Here is a 16,728-nt window from a genome sequence, read left to right as displayed (position 1 = left end):
GGTCCTTAACCCACTGAGCAAGGCCAGGGATTGAACCCGCAACCTCACGGTTCCTCGTCGGATTCGTTAACCACTGCGCCACGACGGGAACTCCAGACAAGAGTTGTTTTAAATGGCCTTCACTAACTCCTAGTTAAGAGTTCGCCCTTGGGTGCCGTGCCGTGTGTGTCCGTCCCCCTCCATCAAAACCCCTCAGCATGAGCTAGCAGAGCTCAAGCTTTGCTCTGCCCCTCACTAGCCCTACAGCCCTGGACCAGATCCCAAGCCCCCCACCTGCAGCTCCCGGTGAGATCTCACGAGGGGACCCACGTGAGCCAGACAAAGCCAGGGCGACACACAGCACGGACAACAGGGTAGCAGAATAGCATGTGACCAACGCCGCCCCACCTGCATGGGCCCCAGGAAGTGACTGTTGTTTTAAGTGGCCAATCAACTGCCTTGAGTGAAGATGTGAGGGGTTCCCCAAGGGCTGATGTCCATGCTCAGGAGATGTCTAAAGTGCGATCGTCACTACCTACCATCCACCTTCCAAGCTCAGGACATACATACAGCAACAGAGGCCAGGAAGGAACCCTTCACTAGCAAGGCCAAGTCAGGCCGAGTGGGACCAACGTCCCCACAGAGCGTCGCGTGCCCAGCCCGGCACTTACTTTGCCGTCCCCTTTGGGGTTCAGATAGACCACGTAATGTCCACCGTGATTATCTCCACTGTGCACCAGGACTGCATGAAGGATGTAATTTGCAGGGTCTTTAGGATCTGTTTTTTGCAAAAATTCATCAAGTGGTAACTGTTCAGGGAATTCAAACCTATTAAAAAAAAAGAAAATTTTAAGAGAAATCCAGGTTTCCATAACTGGTAAAATATTTCAGCTGTCGTCTTTATTGCTAGACCTCCTAATTCACTGGCTCATCTTGACTGGAAGGAACATGAGCTTGAACGACCTCCTCGGGCAGCTCCTACTTGTTACATCTAATTAGTCCCACATCAACAAAGGCCGAAGCTTGATCTGAGACAGGACACTATAGGACATCACACAACTGTGAGCCTTGTGACAAAGCCTTTTCTAGGCTTTGAATATTCCCAAATGTATGGATCAACAAGGCAGTACCCTGGGAGGAAGGAGAGGAGGTGGGTGGGTGAGGACGAAGACTGAGGTGCCCGGCTCAGCCATGCCACACTCCGCCCCCCACAACAGCACCCTCTGGGAGTCAGGCCCAACGCTGCCAAATGCTCAACTCCAGATCCAAAAATTCGGACTTTTCTGTGAAAGAGCATGATTTCTTAGAAACGCTGGCAACTAATTCGAATAAAACGAGAAACAAAGCCAAGGTAAGGACCCAGCAGAGCACACCAGCAGGCTGGACCTCGTCTGCAGGCCACTGGTCAGTGAGGTCTGATTCTCAGAGACCCACAGTCAAGGGCAAGAACGGATGAGCAGGGGGCACACACACCTCCATCAGCATTCTAGCATGTTCTCCAAGTCTACACCAGCTGAGAGGTTACAAGATACTGGAGATCCCACTGCTGGGGAACGCGAAGCCTGTGGAGCAGAAAGCCCCCCTCCCCAGGGAGGTCCTTCTGCCACATGCACAGAGGCCGGGGCTTTCTGCAGAGGAAGCAGCCCCTGAAATCATCAGGTTAAAAGTATAGCTGGCTGCGGGACATCTAGGCAGAGGGTGTGGAAACCTCAATCAATCAGAGATGAGACTGAAAATAAAAAGACTCAACAAAGCACTGAGACTAACCCCCTAAATGAGGATGCTGGTTAAATCTTAACTTTCACATCCCACTCTAGATTACCTATCATTGATCTTGATGTTTTGGTCCGTCTGAGGGTCATACATAAATCTCATCAGCTGTAGATGTAACACTGGTGGCAATGTTAGGAATTTCACACCTTTCTCGGCTTCCTGAACAGTGAAAAAGAAACGCAGGTTTAGTTCACCTCTATTCACTTCTTGAAGCAATGAAAGCAACCGCCTTTCACAGCAAGACTGCAACACACAGGGAGGTGGTGCGGGGCGCCTTTAAAGGTTCCGCACGGGAGAGAGATCTCCTCTTGCTTCGCTTTACGCTCTGCCTTCATGTCCGGCACTAGGGCAACAGCGGAGTGAACTGAGGCTCAGTCGCTTGCTGCTGTACTGATACAGTCAGTCAGTAACCACTACGAAAATCACAGAGAAACCCAGGAAAACCAACTGCAAAAGCAGATGACTCTAGGTATGAGAGGAGGCGTGCCCGTGGGCACCTGACCCGTAGAAGCAGAAGAACTGTCAGGGGTCAGGGCCTGGCCTCTGATGAGGCCCAGACTGAGGAGCCCATCGGTGCTTACTGTTCATTCCCACTTCTGCACACAACTCCAGCCTGGGGTCAGCAAGGCCCTTTGACCACCATCAGGGCCCCTGGGCAGAGGACACCCCTAAACTGCTCAACAAGGCCCAATGCGGAAGAGGGACCAGACCTACTCCTCGCCACTCCCTCGGCTCTTCCCTCATTACACAGGCCTTCGCCGAATCAAACCATCAACAGGCCATCCATCAATGGCCTGCATCTATCTCCACTTCGGCCCTTCCGTCTGCGCTGTAAACTGGCTAGAAAACACCCACCTGGAGGAACTGGGGCCGACAAGCCACACCTATGTCGCAATGTTCTCTGCTGCACGTTAGTGTGCTTAAGAGAACAGGGTAGTCCTGGGAAGAAAACAAAAGCCCAGGAACCTACTGCCACACAAAGAAATGGCATGGTTTTAATACAACTTGAAAAAACAAAAAAGAAGAAATCCTGTTTCTAAGTCACCACAGACACGATGATTCTAAAATACGTAATGTTCACCCAGATCCCAAAATAACCAGTGTGGATAAGGCCAATTCCTGAGTTTCCTAAGCACACCTGGTTGCATGTTTGCAAACTGACTTACTGATCTACAAATCCCATGTGTTGAGTGGCCTGACCAAGCAGAAGAACTAGTTTGTGAGCCACTGCAAAATGGGTTCACGAGTACCATAAATTATAAATTAGCAAGCTTTGTAAACATAGGATGGTCTGAAAAAAATCATCAGTCAGTTACGCCAATGGGTCAGGAGGCTGCAACACAGACCCTGGGTGGCTGGACGTGTGAGGATGCTGCTAGTCCTGGACCATCTTGTTCACACCTACTGCTCTGCCGGAGGCCCAGAGGCCCTGAAGGGCCATGTGAAAAACAAGCAGGGACACCGAGTGCCCACGGAACAGATAACAGAAAATGCGCTCCTCACCCTGGGATCCTCAGAGAAGTGAAACTCCACTGCAAAAAAAAAAAAAAAAAAAAGGAGAGGCAAACCACCACCAGCAGCCAAAGCGAGAGTCCCAGTGACTGAGCAGTACCATTTCTGAGGAGGAGAAACTGAAGAAAACTCAGGGGTGGACAGCAGTGAGTAAAGGACAGAAACGTGGACAGAATGGAAAAATGTTTTCAAACCCGGGGCGGGGGCCTCTCGGTGTCAGGTGACACGTCTGCCTCTGATCACCATCCCCTTCCCCATCCCCACCTGCCAACTAGACACAACCAGAGCTTCTTCTACTGTCCAGACTGAGAACTACAATCCTTCTGAGTTCCAAGTACCAGCAGCACAGAAAAACATACAACTTTTAGTTCACAGTTAAACAAAATACCCGAAAACAAAGTAGGAAACATACAAAGGGACACAGGACCCAGTTTCCAAGTTACCTGCAAGCCGTGCTCCCCGGCATCGTATTTATTGTCGCCATCTAGTTGTTCTACTGCCACGTAATCCACAAATGATTCAAATACTTTCAAAGAGAGAAAGAGAAAAAAGTCAGCTAAAGTTATCACTAGAGCTTTGATTATAACATAGCCAGGGAGGAAGCTGTAAATGCAGCCATGAGTGGGGCAGCTCCCCAGCTCTGCAACTTCACTGATCCCCAAAAGGTGTCAACTCTTAAGGCCACTGATATGGTTTCATAAGGGTGTTACAAGTGATACAGTTATTAAAACACATGGAAGTACAAATTTTAACCAAAACACTCATTCTAAAGTCAGTGCAGAGAGCATGTGGGGGCTGGGGGGGAGGAAAGAGGGCAGGAGCTTTGATGAGTAAGAAGGGAGACTCTAATACATGCGTTGGGGGTGTGGTTGCTAACACTGCAGTGTACAACCGACCTCCCTGAAGAGGGCAGGGCTCCAATGTTCTCAGGCCAAAAAACTAAAATTAATTAAAAAAAGCAGTGAATTAACAGATGGGGGTAATCCTTTCACTGTGTGTGTGTGGGGGGGGGCTATCAAATAATCATGAAGAAAATGTCAAGTACTTCAATTTTGTCAGTTAAACCAAATAAAGCTGAAAAGGAAGAATGTAGAATTTATCTAAGGATGACACAGCCAGCAGACCTGAAGAAAGTCTAGAAACAGGTCTACACAGATCCTGCAGCAGGCACCTCTGGTCCACCTTGACCCCGTGCAAAAAGAAACTTCCTGGATGGATTGTAGATAAACAGCAAAGATAAAACTGTACCCGATAAGAGAATCAGCTTAGGACTTCATGCAGGTGTTCTTAGACACAAAAGACTGATACACTGGATTTCACTCTAACTATGAAATTCTGCTAAACAAACGGCTACACCGAAAGGATGAAAAAGGTGAGCCCCGTACGGGGGAAGAGCCTGTGGAGAACCACCCCTGTGGGCGTGGGGCCACTCTCAACTCCCTGGACAGCAGGCAAGTTTGGAAACTGTGCCTACTGCCTGGAGCTACCAGGCTGCAATGCAGCAAAGAGAAAACCCAAGAGGCCACAGAGCCTCCCTGGGAGACTGGGGGAATTTTAGAGCATCTGCCAGACAGAGGGCCCAGCACAGCACCCCGGTGAGGTTCTCCTGGGGCCTGACCAGTGAGGGAGTGAGGCAGTTACACTAAAGGGATTAGGCATGGCCCCCAGAGTTGACGCCGGCCTGGGAACAGCCTGTTTCCTCCAGGCTCAGTGGAAAAGCCTCCTAACACATGAGACCCTCAGAAAACCCAGCAAAGTGCAGCCCCAGTTGTGGGGACAACTAAGCCCCACTGTCTCGCACATGATCAAGCTTACAAACAGGTCCCAGAAGAACTATCTCCAAATAAGTGAAATGTGTCCCAGAACCAAGATTAAGAATATCCAACATCCAATAAGATAAAAATCACAACAGATGGCATCCAATAAAAGATGACCAGGCACACAAACAAGCTGGAACTTACAGCCCATGATGAAAAGTGAACCAAGAGAGAAAGATCCAGAGATCACCAGGCTAGGACATCACGTGATTATGAACTCCATTCCACATGTTCAGCAAGATGTCCAAATGGCCAACAGCATTTATTTCAAAAGGTGAAACCTCCCTGATCTCCAGGGAAATGCAAATAAAACCCAGGAGAGCACCATACCCACCAAAACAGATATGGGACAACGGATAGACTGCTGTGCCTACCAAGTCGGCATGTACGCGGGCCCTACAAGCTGGCAGCGAGCCTCGTGTCCACCTGCCTCACATCCAAAACCACCCAAATATCCATCAAGAAAGAATGGTTTCCAAAACCTTGTGTTGTATGCCTAAGGTGGAATACTACAAAGCAAGGAAAATGGTCAGTCAGACCATGGCTGCTCGGAACAAGGATGAACTGCACAGATACAATGCTAAAAACAGACAATGAGAATGAGAGAGAGACTACATGCGACAGTGAAAACCAACAAAAATAACCGAGGACAGGCTGTTTAGAAGCCCCAGCAGGGGTTTCCTGTGAGGAGGGGGAGGCAGTGGGTGGGAAGGGGCCAACATCTGTGCCTGCAAGTGTTCTGTCCCTTGGCCCGAGTGGGGTCACAATCCTGGGTTCAGGTGGTACATTCGTCATCTGGGCAATTTTCTCCACGCTACTGTTCAACAACCACCACAACTGCAAAGGAAGCATTACACGAAAACCAGTCATGAAAAAGTCGTACTATTATACACAGAACTTACTATTTTTCTTTCCTTTTATACTTAGCTGGATGTCGTAATAATCTTCTCTTCTATCTGATCGGTAGTCGACCTCTTTACACTGGATATACGACTGCAAGTAAGCAAAGTAAGATGGCTTAAACACTGACGGTCAAAATGATGGCGTTTGAAGAACCTTTCAAATCATTCTTTAAAACTGGTAAACACATACCACCATCTTGCCTCTGAATAATTTAGGTATGGTGCCTTCTACACACGTGCCTTTCATCTTATTTTCCACATTATCAAGCAACTGGAAGAGAAAGTTTCCGCTTTCAGAAAATATTACACTTAACATACAGTAATTTGAAATGCAACTGGGAAATTTCAATGGTCAAAAGAAATTCTAGGCTATAAATATTAAGACCTTTAGCATGCAATTATCAAAAACATACAAAATCTTCTTCCTTGGTTGGATATTTACAAAAATATCTACATGCAACAGTTGAAATTAACCCTCTATAACAGCCTTTGGAATGAATTAGTAATCTGTAGTGCCTTTAGAAGCATTTTTTATATTCATTTTACCTCTGTGGAAAAGCATGTAAATTGAGCACTAAACTTAACTCGTATTGGTCCACACCAAGAGATTAATGAGGTTGAGCCTGTCAACAGGATTGACTGGTTTGTCCATGGATATTTAATGAACTGGATTCAATCCAGCTAGTGCTGCAAAAAAGAAAACACACCTTGCCCAGCCAATCACCTTGAATAGCCATTTCATGTTGTGTGTGTGTGTGTGTTTTCATCACAACTGGAAGGATGGGAATTGGCCAGTGGTTTGGGGGATGGACCACCCACACAGAGGTCTGCCTCAGTCAGAACTTCTGGGCAAAGGAGGGGGTCTGGATGCTACAGAGTAAGACGAGAAGTCACCGTTCCAAAGTGAAGCAGGAGAACCAGGACAGCTACTTAAGCCAATCAGCCTGTTGTTTCTTTGGTGAGTAAGTGGTAGATTATACCAACTTCACAAATCCAAAGCATACTACCTATGACTACTCCCGTCATACTCCCCTGTCAAGTAACAGCCTTTCTGGCTTTTAAACTAGATACACGCTGCCTTTTCTTTCTAGCCTACTTCCAGTCCTGAAGAAAGATGGGCACAATTTGAATTATAGTGATGTGAAGTAGGCCTGAGGTTTGACTTGGTAACAACTTCTGACCGTGCTTCAAGATATGAAATGTACGCAGTGCACAATTACAGCAGAAAACTCACCACTCGACACAGCTCCTGAACGTCATGTTGCATGAAGCTATCTAAAGTTTCCCACCTTGGAAAGACAAAACAAATTCATCTTTAAACTTCCATGAAGAGTAAATTAACAAACTGGGAATAAAAAACAAAACCATATAATCAGTCATTATGGAAAAACATTTATTTATTTATTTTGGGGGCCACACCGGTAGCATGTGGACTCCCAGGCCGGGGATGAGTATGAACTGCAGCTGTGACCTACGCTGTAGCTGAACTGATACCGCTGAGCACAGCAGCATCTCCTCCTTGAAGTCATTTTTTGAGAAGAGTATTTGGGGGGGGGGGTAGAATTCAAACACAAATCAAATTTTATCAGGACCCTTCACAAATTTTTTGCTTTTTAGGGCCACACCTGCAACATACGAAAGTTCCCAGGCTAGGGGATGAATCAGAGCTACAGCTGCTGGCCTACACCACAGCTCATAGCCAGGCCGGAACCTTAACCCACTGGGAGGTCAGGGATCAAACCCGAATCCTCGTGGATACTAGCTGGGTTTGTAACCTGCTGAACCACAACAGGAACTCCCATCTTTCCCGAACATCTCACTGCGAGAGGAGGAGGTCAAGTTTGCACACAAATGTACAGAAGTTTGGCAACGGTATGCATCCTGTTCTCGACAGGAAAACTTAAGTGGTGAATTCTTTCTCAAGCAAAATTCCAAAAGCTTCCATTGCCAAGGAGGTCCAAGAGTACACTGATAATTAAGTGCCCGTGCTCTGCTCTCAGCTCTCCCCGTCCACGAACTCGTCCTTCAGGCAGTAGAAGGCAAAGGTCTCCCAACACGTACCCAAAAGACTTGGTCAGCTTCTTTGTTCCTACGGGCTTATCGCTGTGCTGTAATTCATAGAAGACTCTTTGTAATGCTAAAGGGACGCTTTTGGAAGAATCGTCGCCCTCTGTTGGCATCATGTACACAGCCTAGAAGAATTGATTCAGACATAAAAATGGAATTTTATGTGAAAGTATCATTTCCAACACCACAATGACTAAGGTTGCTGGGTAAGGCTTTTAACTATCCCCCAAAAGGGTCAGAAGGTTGTTTAAACAATCAGGAGTCTTTAGAGACAATCTGGTAGTTACAGGAAAGTCAAAATAAATAACTTAGAGCTCAGCATCCAATGAGAACCACTTCTATCTCATACTTCCTAGAGCAGTATTTTCTAAGTGAATGTGACTCGTGAACAGGAGGTGATGCAACTTAAGTGCTACTGATGTGACCCACGCTCTGCTATCCCTGTGATATAATGTTATCGGGGCGGTCACCGCTCCCTGGAACAGCGCAGAGGAAAAGCCAGTGCTGTGGTTCCCCCGCCGCATGCACCAGGAGCGTGTGCTGGCTGCATGGTTGCACTGCCCGATGACAGCCCTGCCGTACAGACAACCCTCCTCGAGATTCAAGTTCTAGTCTGATTAAAGAACACATCTATAGTAACTGAAAAAACCACACTTCCCAGCTAGTAGTTTTTTTCAACAAATCAATTTGATAAGAAACTTTTCAAATATTGCTGCTAATGACTTCTGTATTTTAAAAAAGCTCTATTGATTACTTTCAACCGAATAAAGCTTCACTAAGTGTCCACACACCGAGGAACAAAACTACACAAAGCATAAAGCAGAGCCCTCCGTGGAGACAGCCCTGTGTACCGGGAGGAGAGTCCGGCGAGGAGGGGGCTTTGCCTGCCCCTTAGTACTCGAAGAGAGAGGGGTGGGTGGAAGGTTGAGGGAGAGAAATACCATCCATTTACCTTTCGTAGTTGGTTTGTGAAAAATAAAGTCTGCAGCAGGCTGTTCATGTAACAAGTCGCTCCCTGATTCTTTAAACCGACATAGCCCGTGTGCTTCTTTGAATCCCACCTACAAGATCAGTTTGAGGTTGAGGGAAAACTGCACAGGACACCTCCTTGCTTCTGCAACGTGACTGGGGGCCGGCCTTGGGCTGGGGGCCGGCCTTGGGCTGCTCTGCCGCCACCTCCTTCCCACCATCCTGACACGGGAATAACTTCGTCGCCAGGCCAGCAGCTCTAATCACTCGGTCACCTGTTCTGTCCACTCCAGTACATGAACCAGTGCAAACTCACCTCGGCACAGCCTGCTGACTGCAGCACGGCTGTCAAGGACCAAGAGCAGGACTCACACATGCTTCTAGCAGAGTCCCAGTGCGCTTCTGCCACATACACGTGACATCACGTGTGTAGGTAGCACAAGACAGGGACACGGGCATGCGTACTGGCAAGTTGAGACCTCTCAACTTCTACAGCTATTCTAAGTCTTTATACTGGTGGTTGGTTAGGAGAGAGGTAGGTGTTCTCAGTCTGTAACCCTCACCCTCTGCAGTAACAGGAACCTAAGGAGATGCCACCGGACAGCAGAAAAGCCTCCCCAGCCCGTGCCATGTCCCTCTGTATATGACGTGAACACGTGACCAGCGTTAGGAGGTATTACTGCCTCAGAGTCAGCGGGACTCTGATCCAGGGGTTTGTCCACGGCCTTGCAAACAGGCTCAAGGTTACCAAATGGCCCTGGTTAAAATGCATGGGTATACATGATAAAAACTGGCCTCCAAATGCAAGAATCTTAAATTACAGGTCGCTATTTTAAAAACCGTAATCATAAATTCTGAATACCTTGTCACAAGTGAGACTGAACCAAGGTATGATCTAAGCAGTTAAGTCTGAAAAACCCAATCTACTTTTTTTTAGTCAGGAGACATACCATAAGCCTAAGGGAACGTTTTAAAAATAAAGGGGAGAAAAATCCTCCAAAAAATTTAATTAGAAATACCATGGTTTTAGCCCTGATATGCAAATTCAAGTATTTATTTCCAAAAGGTTCCTCCTCTGCTACCGGCCAAATTAATACAAAAACGAATAAATCTTATTTTAAAAGTTCCCAGTGCCACATGCAGGCCACCTTCACCAAGCGCTGGACTGAAGGACGCCCTTCTTGACGGCCCGCCGCCGCCCCCGTCGCCCCCGTCGAGCACGCTCTCCGGCCGGAGGGGGGCGCCCCGAGGCGGGAGACGACGCTTCACTCCTTCCCAGACCTCCTGGTGCCTCCGCCAAGGCGCCGGACACCCCGCCCAGCCCAAGCCTCCCTCCACCCACCCCCGTCCCTCGCCCTCCAAACCACAAGCGACCCAACACTACTCGTTCTTCAGGGCCAAAAACGCTCTCTTGCACCCAGGGGCGGACGCCCCTCCAGCTCCTCTGGCCTCGCAGCCTCTCCGCTCCTCCTGGCACACTGGTGGCGCTCCCCCAGCCACCCAAGGTAATAAGAGCACCTGTGGCCGAGGTGACTTAGTTAACGCCTCTGCCCAAGTCTCCAAGTTCTCTGAGGACAGAAAGCCAGGGCTGCCTTGCTCATCATGACCCTCCTGGAGCCCCGCAAACAGTAACTGCGCAAAAAACCTGCTGCACAAAGGCATGAACGCCAAGCTGGCACACACGTCGGTGGGCCAAGGCATGAGAGCAGAGAAGCACCTCTGCTCCCTTCACTATGGCTCAGGACATTTCTTATTTGCGCCTAAGTAAAGGAAACTTACGCAACTCCATGGGGGGCATCCGCCTGTACAAAGACTTCGAAAGTAACTTTGTCATCATCTATAAATCCTTTCTCAGGATCAGTCACTTCCTATAAAAAACAATTAAGAATATCCAACATGCATAAGAATTTAAGAGTGTTCACTTCATCACAAAGACTTAACTACCCTACTGCCCTGTAGTCAATAGATTAAAATGCTACTTGTGCTTCTAGTTTTGCAGTGCTTTGACTCCTTTTTAACAATGTTTTCTGACTAAAAACAGCCAAAGCTAGGATGCCTTCCTGGAAGGACTGGGAGGGGTTGGGGGGTTCATGCCACCTGGACCCGAGGTGCTGGTGTTCGCTCCTCAGGTGTCTCTGGGGAGGTTTTCCACACTAGAAACTGTGCCTGAAACATCCTACTGGCTTCTGCCTCTGCAAATACAGCCCCAACTCACTGACCCGATAATCCACTGGTTACAGCAAACTGCCACATACTATGCCTGCCTCAGCGTTATTTCTTTTAAAGGAAATCTAGGGGAGTTCCCGTCGTGGCTCAGTGGTTAACGAATCCTACTAGGAACCATGAGGCTGTGGGTTTGATCCCTGGCATCGCTCAGTGGATTAAGGATCCGGTGTTGCTGTGAGCTGTGGTGTAGGTCGCAGACATGGCTTGGATTCCGAGTTGCTGTGGCTCTGGCGTAGGCCGGCGGCTACAGCTCCGATTAGACCCCTAGCTTGGGAACCTCCATATGCCACAGGTGTGGCCCTAGAAAAGGAAAAAAAAAGAAAGAAAGAAAAAAAAAAAAAAAAAGGGCAATCTAGCTGGGAGTTCCCCTCATGGCTCAGCGGTAATGAACTCAACTAGTATCTATGAGGATGTGGGTTTGATCCCTGGCCTCACTCAGTGGGTTAAGGATCTGGCATTGCCGTGAGCTGTGGTGTAGGCTGGCAGCTGCAGCTCTGTCGACCCCAGCCTGGGAACCTCCACATGTCACAAATGTGACCCTAGAGAGCAAAAACCAGGAAATCTGGTCTATTGGGAAAGCTATAAAATACCTTACAAGGTTAGAACAAAAACACTGAGTCCTGCTGGCTGCTAAACATCTGAGATAGGAAACCAAAGAAAACACATTTTCACAGTTACCCACCCAACTTACAGAGCAAAACTGTGATTCTAAAATGAATAGATGGATTTCAAGAATAAAAAAATCAGGGAACAAGGGAATATGCTCTGCTTATTCAGTCTGAAGACACTGCTACTCACACTCCAGGCCATGAAATTGGAGAAGCCCCAGTCGTTCTCTTTATGGAAGAACAAGTGGCTGATGCGGCGGCTGAAGGACTTCTCGTCATCCCTGTAGTTGATGATCTTCAGCACGGCCTGCGCGTGACAGGACCACGACCTGTTCAGGGACAACCGGCTAAGCCTCAGGCAACACATCAGCCTGACACTGGCACATCTTTCAAAACACAGCACAAGAAACCCCCATTTTTCCCAAGGGAATAATGGAGAAAGAGGTGAAGGGGGCCTGGGGCACCCCTGTGCAGTCAGCAGGGATCTGTGGCCACGCCCACAACATGGGGAAGTTCCCCTGGCCAGGGATTGAACCCGAGCCACAGCCCTGACCAGAGCCACGGCAGTGACAACACCTGATTCTTATCCACTAGGCCACCAGGGAACCTCAGCAGTGATTTTTAACTTATGGTTTCACGTTTCTTTGATTTCTAAGAGGTTTCAATTCAAGATCTTTACTGCTATCTATAAAATACACACATCTGAACTTTAGCTTTCTGGTCAGATAACAAGTTCTAGTATCTAACACGGTTATTACTTGAAAAGACGAATGACGATAAAGCTATTATTTTAAAAGAAAGATGAAAAGACCTAAAGCTCTACATTCTACTAATAAAGGTGTCACTTTGAAGTGTCACTCCTGTCCCCGGAAGCTTGGAGGCTCCTGGGGAACTCTGAGCAGGACCACCACCAGCAGAGGAGTGACAGCAGATACGGTCACTTGGGACAGACCACAAAAGGGCGCAATGTTTAAAATGTTACACAACCGCGTTCGGTGGCGCTCTCTAAAGGAACGCTTTTGACTGAACTCAGAAACGACTTCAGAGTCATCAGAACGAGTGCAAGGGCAGGGCTGTGCCCGTGGGCACCCCGGCTCACCCAGGGGGCTTGTGCTGGATGTGGACAGCTTGCTGTTTTCCCGAACGACCGTTCAGGCTAAAGTCGTGTGCCACACTAAACCAAATCCAGGCCACTTACGCCTCAGACCAGATGAGAACGGAGCCCTGTACCGTAAAACTGGCCTGGCACTTCCTGACAGTCAAGTAAAGAGGAAAATGAAACGAGCTGTGTTCCCTGGAGCTTCTGGCAGACGGACGGGGTCCAAGGAAGCAGCTTCCTCATGGATTCGTCCATGTGTAATGAGAAAAGGGGGCAGAGTGATCCGGGACCCCTTCAAAGGAGCTTTGTCAATTGTGTTTCTGATAACTGTGCTCAACAGTGACAGCCTGGTTTTTAATGAAGGGCAAGAGTCAAACTCTAGGGATCGAATCAACATGTACGAAACATGAAGGCTCTAATCCCTGGTTTCATCTGAACATAAGGACCACCAAGACTCAATTTTAAGACATTTTATAGTGTAACTCATTTTTAGAAATGACACAAAAACTTTCTAAAATTAACTCCAGAGAGGCCCAAGCAGTAAAACCCTCACAGAATATTTTAATTTGAACTTTCTGTTTAACCAAGAGGAACTGGCTGGCATACAATGAGGAGGCCTGACAGACCTCAGTTCTTCTCAATTACATACAATTTTGCCCTCTGGCCGTTACTGGTAATCCAGCAGTCAGCTAGTCCAAACAGACTCTGATTCCATGTTCCATGGGCAGGTAGATTCTATGCAAGGTTTAGTTTTTTATTTGCAAGAAAAATATACACCTGTTGTAGTTTGGCTATAATACCTACCGGCAGGTTTTAAAGAGAGAAATTTATTTAATTTAAAACCAAATGGCTATGTAGAGGCAGCAAGGAAATTCAAAAAGACATCCAAAATTCAAAGGGAGGTCAGGTTTGTCTTCCAATAACGTATAATAACTATTTGTGGGTGTGTAATTGCATCATTGAAACTGTCTTACGTGGAATCAGATTCAGCATTGCACTGGAGAAAGAATCCTACGCTTTTTTGGTGTGGTCTGTCTGGATAAAAGCGTGGCATCACCATAATCTTCCATGGCAGATTTCGCACAAAACACGGAGGGCTAAGGACCGACTCACTCAGTCTGCTGAAGCGCTCGACAGTGAACTGAAAGGTCGCCTCGGAGCGCCAACTCGTGTCTGCAAGAAAACGCGTTGTCAGTCACAAAGGCCGAGCATCACCGGCCGACAGTGAAAGCAGCAACACCGGGATAAACGTCCTATACAACCGCAACGCGAGGGCGGAAGCCTGGCTCTCAGGGAAAAGGACAGCGGCATTTCCAGTTTCCTCACGATCCAAACAGTGGGAGGACTTAGAGTTTGTGTGACTGCAATCCACTACTCAGCGCTAACATCCCACACCTGCCTCCCCCCAGAGTTCCAACGAGGAACCCCTCCTCTCCTGTCTTAGTTCCCCAGTAGCCCGCAGCAGGTAGAGGAGAGACGGGAGACAGGAGGCAAACTGTTCCCGTCCTATCTGTTCAAGGACACGATTTGAGGAAAAGAAAAGGGATTGGGACTCGTGGGCTGAGTGTGGAGCAGAGCCAGGGAGGGGACACTGAATCTGCAGGCACAAGGAACTCCCGAGGGCTGGGGACAGCCATTCCCGGGAAGTGCAGCACCACTCACAGACACGATTCCTAATAAGGTAGCTAAAAATAAATGTTAACTTCATTAGTTCACCATTTTGGTGAAATACCAGGCTAGATTTTCTAAAGGAGAAAACTGGTTTTCCTTTTGACATGAACAGAACTGAACTGTTACGTCTACTCAGCAGGACCTAAGGCTAATTTAAGAAATCAAGGTTTTCTTCAATAAAAAGCAAAGCATTGATAAGAATTCAACTACAAGTCACACTCAAAAGTCCACCTTTTTCTGCTGGTGACTGTTCATCTGAAGTGACCTGGGCCATGGACTAGCTCTGACAAACCCTGCAGTGTGCACACCTTCCCAACTCCCCCTGTGAGGGAGAGGCTCTCCCAAGGTCGCCCCTCCAACCTGTTAGCAGCCGGCACTGAACCTGCCACAGGAAGGTCAGATTGCTACGGAGTTGCTAAGTGCCTTTTTCTTTCTGTGCCTATCTCGTTACAGAGGGACGGTTCACAGGTGTAGGGGCCAAGGGCCACACATGGTCTCCAGAACAACAGGAAGGCCTTTTCTGGCCCAGAAGCAGGTGCTGCTCTGACATTCCAGACCCCGGGGCTGAGGAAGCAGGCAGGCGCTCACAGTTCGGGGGAACAGGCTGAGAGCACACCCTGCCCTCCACTCCTTGTCTCCACGCTTCACTCAGGCCACTGGGGTGCAGACTTCTCCGCACACAGAAGCTGCCTCTGCTGTGACTCAATTTGTTCTTAAGAAAACATGTCCATCATTCCTCATGAGAGGGCAGTATTCTTTACCAAAGACTAAAGCCCTTGAAAAGGATGCCTAACAGCGCTGCTACCTTCCTTTAAAGGTTCTCGGTCCCCAGCTTTTTCACTGCCTGTAACATGGCCCAGTGGTTCGCAGGGGACCTCAAAGGGAGAGCAGCTGCCCAGGTGCCTTGTGCATCTGAGCCTCAAGGGGCAAGTATTATCCTGATCCCTTCCAGCTGAAAGTCCAAGGACAAGGCAAAAAAACTGTTCCAGAGAATGAGGTCCAGAAGGGCTGAGGAAAGTGGGCCACACTTTTGGAGCCACACACTCACATGTGAGCAGTGTCTAAACCCTGCAAGGCAGGCACGTGAGGTGTTCCTGCCCCCTTTACAGATGAGGAAACTGAGGCTTGCTGAGGTTCAGTGGCTTATCTCATCTGCTATTCTTACAACAAAGTGAGCACGGGGTCTCAGCACCCAAGCTCTGTGGACACCAAGCACCGTGGCTCTGCCTCTGGTTTGTAAAATGCCACCCTAAAGTCTAGGTGGCCAAATGCAGACACCAATAAAACCAGCCTGCTGTACAGTGACCAGAGGGTTAAAAGCAGCCAAATGATGTCACCACAGGACACACTCCTCAAACCCAAAGACATCAGGTCGCAAGGCCCCACCTTTCTAACCTACCTACCTGATTTTCAGTTACCATTCAGGTGGGATTGTAGAGTTTTCTACTGATAAGGAAACTGATCCTCAATTACATCCCTTTTTGCTCTTCCGACCCACAGTGCAGTCCAATTCCTCAATTAATCTTAGATAAGAACTAGGACCAGACAAACTCAGTGTGGCTTGCCTCCAGGAGAGGGCAAGCCCTTGGAGATGCCCCCCGGACCCTTGGCTCCAAACTCCTCCTATTGTAGGGTGGTGAGGGCAGCTGCCCTCCCGTCTTCGCGCTGAGTAACTGAAAATCTACATTCAACACCAAAAGGTCAAGACAGGAGGGTCTACCAAAGAGAAGCAGACGTGAAACCCACCTCTGGCCAACAGGGCTGGTCTGATCACTCTCCCCTGAAGAACATGAGAAAATCGGTGAAGGGTACTGGAGATCCCACCTGCGACCTGTGCAACTTTCCCTGTATCTATAATTGCTTCAAAACCAAACAATTCTGTTGTCTGTGACAGATACTTCACATCCTACAGAATTACTATTTCATCCAGAGGCTCTAACCTGCCTGAGCACCACAGAGCCTTTACTCAACTGCTCCATGCATCTCCCTTTTTAGGTTTATGGCTGCACACACCGCATATGCAAGTTCCCGAGCTAGGAACCGAACCCGCACCACAGCAGTGACCCAGGCCACAGCAGTGACAATGCCTGATCCTTAACTTGCTG

General features: G+C 48.2%; 1 protein-coding gene across 5 annotated transcripts in view; it reads right to left on the bottom strand.

Annotated features, from left to right (window-relative positions):
• USP7 (ubiquitin specific peptidase 7) overlaps positions 1-16,728 on the bottom strand; it is a 55,814-nt gene that overhangs the window by 10,155 nt on the left and 28,931 nt on the right. For all 5 annotated transcript variants that reach the window (NM_001135680.1, XM_085015361.1, XM_085015358.1 and 2 more), the window contains 11 exon segments: positions 651-807; positions 1,802-1,911; positions 3,708-3,790; positions 5,984-6,074; positions 6,174-6,254; positions 7,218-7,272; positions 8,045-8,175; positions 9,003-9,111; positions 10,799-10,887; positions 12,044-12,182; positions 13,927-14,125. In NM_001135680.1, coding sequence (NP_001129152.1) covers positions 651-807; positions 1,802-1,911; positions 3,708-3,790; positions 5,984-6,074; positions 6,174-6,254; positions 7,218-7,272; positions 8,045-8,175; positions 9,003-9,111; positions 10,799-10,887; positions 12,044-12,182; positions 13,927-14,125 — 1,244 coding nt within the window.

This window comes from Sus scrofa, chromosome 3 (assembly GCF_054392235.1).
Source record: "Sus scrofa isolate SSC_HxYL_T2T_F1_AM1 chromosome 3, Sscrofa_HxYL_maternal_Yorkshire_Landrace_v2.0, whole genome shotgun sequence".
Lineage (NCBI taxonomy): Eukaryota > Metazoa > Chordata > Mammalia > Artiodactyla > Suidae > Sus > Sus scrofa.
Note: the sequence above shows the minus strand (reverse complement) of the source record. Positions and strands in the feature narration are given on the sequence as shown.